Raw genomic sequence first — 2,984 nt, forward strand, 5'->3', positions numbered from 1 at the left:
GGAAAACCTCTAAAACATGCAGGATAGCGGCCCTCGAGGACTGGAGTTTGACACCCCTGAACAAGAGCTTACAGTGGGTACGCTGCGCAGCTCATTAGGTACGGACGAAGTGCACAGGAGCAATCCTGAGTGAGTGAACAGGTAAGATGGTTCGGAAGAAAGAAGTCAGAAAGGTGTGTCCATCTGGCTACCCTTTGCAGCGGGTGAAACTACCCCGTAACTCCTCTCCTGCCACCTCAGCCACTGCATCTGGACCTCTTTCTGCACCTGTCGAGCGGACACAAACACACAAAGAAGAAAAAAACATGAGCGTTAAAAAAAAACAGAATTCATCAACCAGCATCTCTAAACATGATCATTTTTCCTCAACTTATATCCACGTTTCACAGTAAAAGACAAAAGTCAAGCAGAAAAATAAAAATAAAACAGTTACTTTAAAAGCTATTAGTTATAACCAGATGTTTATTTACTTTGTTACAGTATACTGTATGCCATTTTTTGAGGATCTGTAACTAAACCATGATTTTTTTTATCGTAACTTTTACTTTAATTTTGTTACATTCAAAACAAAACTGATACTTTTACTCTTTACTTTAAAATGTAACACCTAGTTACACATTACAAGTTTAAATATGACCCAGAACACATCATGAAAGGAGTTGTTTATGCACTCTAAAAATAAAATGTTTCATTTGCTTAAAGGTTCTGTCACACTATAATTTTTTAGACAACTTGTGAATTATTTTATGACTAAATAACATAGGTTATAAATTTGATCTAATCATTAGCATTGCAGTATGTATACATCCATAAGAGGCTTCCAGCTGATTTTTTTATTCCATCTTTAGCATAGACCTCTTCAAAGTCAAACAAAATGTTTACAAGTTGTCTAAAACATTATAGTGTGACAGGGCCATAACCAAGTTTATGTCAACTGGTTCCAGTAAACTGGGTTGAGTAGACTGCTTTACATTTACTCAACTCGGTTTAGTGCAGTGGTTCCCAGACTGTTTCTGCCGGACCCCCCTTTGGATTATAAGAAAATTTCTGACACAAACAAAAAATATATATTTATACAATCTAAAACATACAAAATAAAATCATTATAACTCAGTATTTTCTACAAGACAGTAATCCATGTGAACATATACGAACTTAAAAAAGGTAGTTCAGCTCTTTTATATTATGTTTCTCTGATAAGTTTTGTTCTGATTTTCTGTTAGCTCATCACTTCAGTCAGAATTTTTTTCCTCAAACCATGGATATTAAAAAAACATCTGAACGTTTGCCTGAAAATATATAATGACGGCATGTCTACACACTGATCTGTGTGCTTTGCATAGGAAGGCTTAAGCTGAGACGGACTGATGTCAGCTTGGTCCTGCATTAATCTTGATTATATAAGTGCTCTGGGTTCTTTCTTTATGCGATGAGGGAAGAAGAACGGGGAGATTGTTTCTGTACTTTAAACCCTGACAATTTAACACCTCACTGACCCGTGATCCTTCTGAGCAGGTTTGTTACACAGCAGAGACCTGTAAATGATCTGTGGGTAGTGTTGAATATGTTATGGACCATGCTTGAGAACAGTGAGGTTTGCACTCACCTCTTGATTGAGGAAGCAGTAGAGAACTGCAACAAGAAGCCCCTGAAAGTAGGAATACAATGAGAAACAATGAGAAATTAAAACATGTTTGTTTCAGTTTTCATACACACACACACCTCTGTGAAAAAATAGGTAAAATCTGTGATTCTGCAGCTTTTATTTAATTTTTTATAAAAAAAATCCCATAAATAAAAAATACGGTCTTTGTTAAACACCTGCCTAATTGTTTAAATCTCAGCAGGAATGAGCACGGACTAAAAGAAAATGCAATTTCTTATCTGACATTAACTTAAGACTTTTCTATAGCAGCTTGTCTGATGAAAACACACTTTACACAAATTCATTTGTCTTGCTACTGCCAAAACAATGCATAGTTGTGTATCTTTGCAAGCAAGTGTTTAATTTAAATCACACAAATACATGAAATGCGTATAAAAATGTGAAAGCTGAATTTTTTTCTTTTCTTGGCTTTTAGCATAAACTAATCTCAGTGTTGGGCATGGTTCCAGTGATCAGCTAACAGCTATTAGAGGAACTAACTTGTCCATTTAGCAGATTAGCTTTTACACTAACTTTGAATTCTGTTAGCTGATCAATTAGCTTCTGCTAAATTAGGTTTTGTCAACTTTAAGTTGAGCTAACAGGACTATACTGCATCTACATAAACACTAAATATTTTATACGCATTTTGCATGTTTCYCGTCAAGCACGTCGAACACTTGAGTTAGAAAATCTGAAATTTTGCAGCTTGATGCGGAGCGGTCAACCAACCAGAGAGACTCCACTGTGTGACGTAGTGACACATTTTCTGATGAGACAGTTTCCTGAATGATGTCCACTAACCTGTGGAACATGGACAGGAGCGCTTAGCTAAAATCGAGTGCCTGTAGTCGGTGTCCTGGCAGGAGATATCAGCACCAATGTGGGTCAGTGGCTCATCAAACTGAGCTCGGGACAAAAATGGCTCTGAAAGCGAGCCTCGTCAGCTCGCAGCTCCTGTGTGGTAAAACTCACCAAATCTGAATGTCTCTAAATTATCTGGTGAATTTATCATGAATGAATTATCTGGAGAGCGTGACTTTCTTTATTTCACCTGACATTAAACAGAGACTGGCAGAGGAGGGGGAGATGGGGCTCTTGACGCGCTTCCTGCTGTGCCCATTATTGACTAATCTTACTCTTGATTGATTTAGAGCACATGTAAAAACAATCATGATCAGTTTTAAAATGATAAATGGTTTGAACAGTGTATCAATTTTCAACTGTTTCACAGATTACTAGCCACCACTAAGGTTTTTTTCTTTGAAGAATATGGGCCTAAAACAGAGCTTTGAGGTACCCCACATTTAAGAGGAGACTGTTAAAACATCTTGCTAAA

General features: G+C 37.1%; 1 protein-coding gene across 1 annotated transcript in view; it reads right to left on the bottom strand.

Annotated features, from left to right (window-relative positions):
* Positions 1 to 81: 81 nt before the first annotated feature.
* The window catches only part of ghrhrl (growth hormone releasing hormone receptor, like), a gene marked incomplete in the record, with an annotated part of 49,049 nt that continues 46,146 nt past the window's right edge, over positions 82 to 2,984 (bottom strand). Inside the window, 1 exon segment of the mRNA XM_014002945.1 lies at positions 82 to 267. Coding sequence (XP_013858399.1) covers positions 166 to 267 — 102 coding nt within the window.

This window comes from Austrofundulus limnaeus, unplaced genomic scaffold, assembly GCF_001266775.1.
Source record: "Austrofundulus limnaeus strain Quisiro unplaced genomic scaffold, Austrofundulus_limnaeus-1.0 Scaffold15, whole genome shotgun sequence".
NCBI classification, from domain to species: Eukaryota; Metazoa; Chordata; class Actinopteri; order Cyprinodontiformes; family Rivulidae; genus Austrofundulus; species Austrofundulus limnaeus.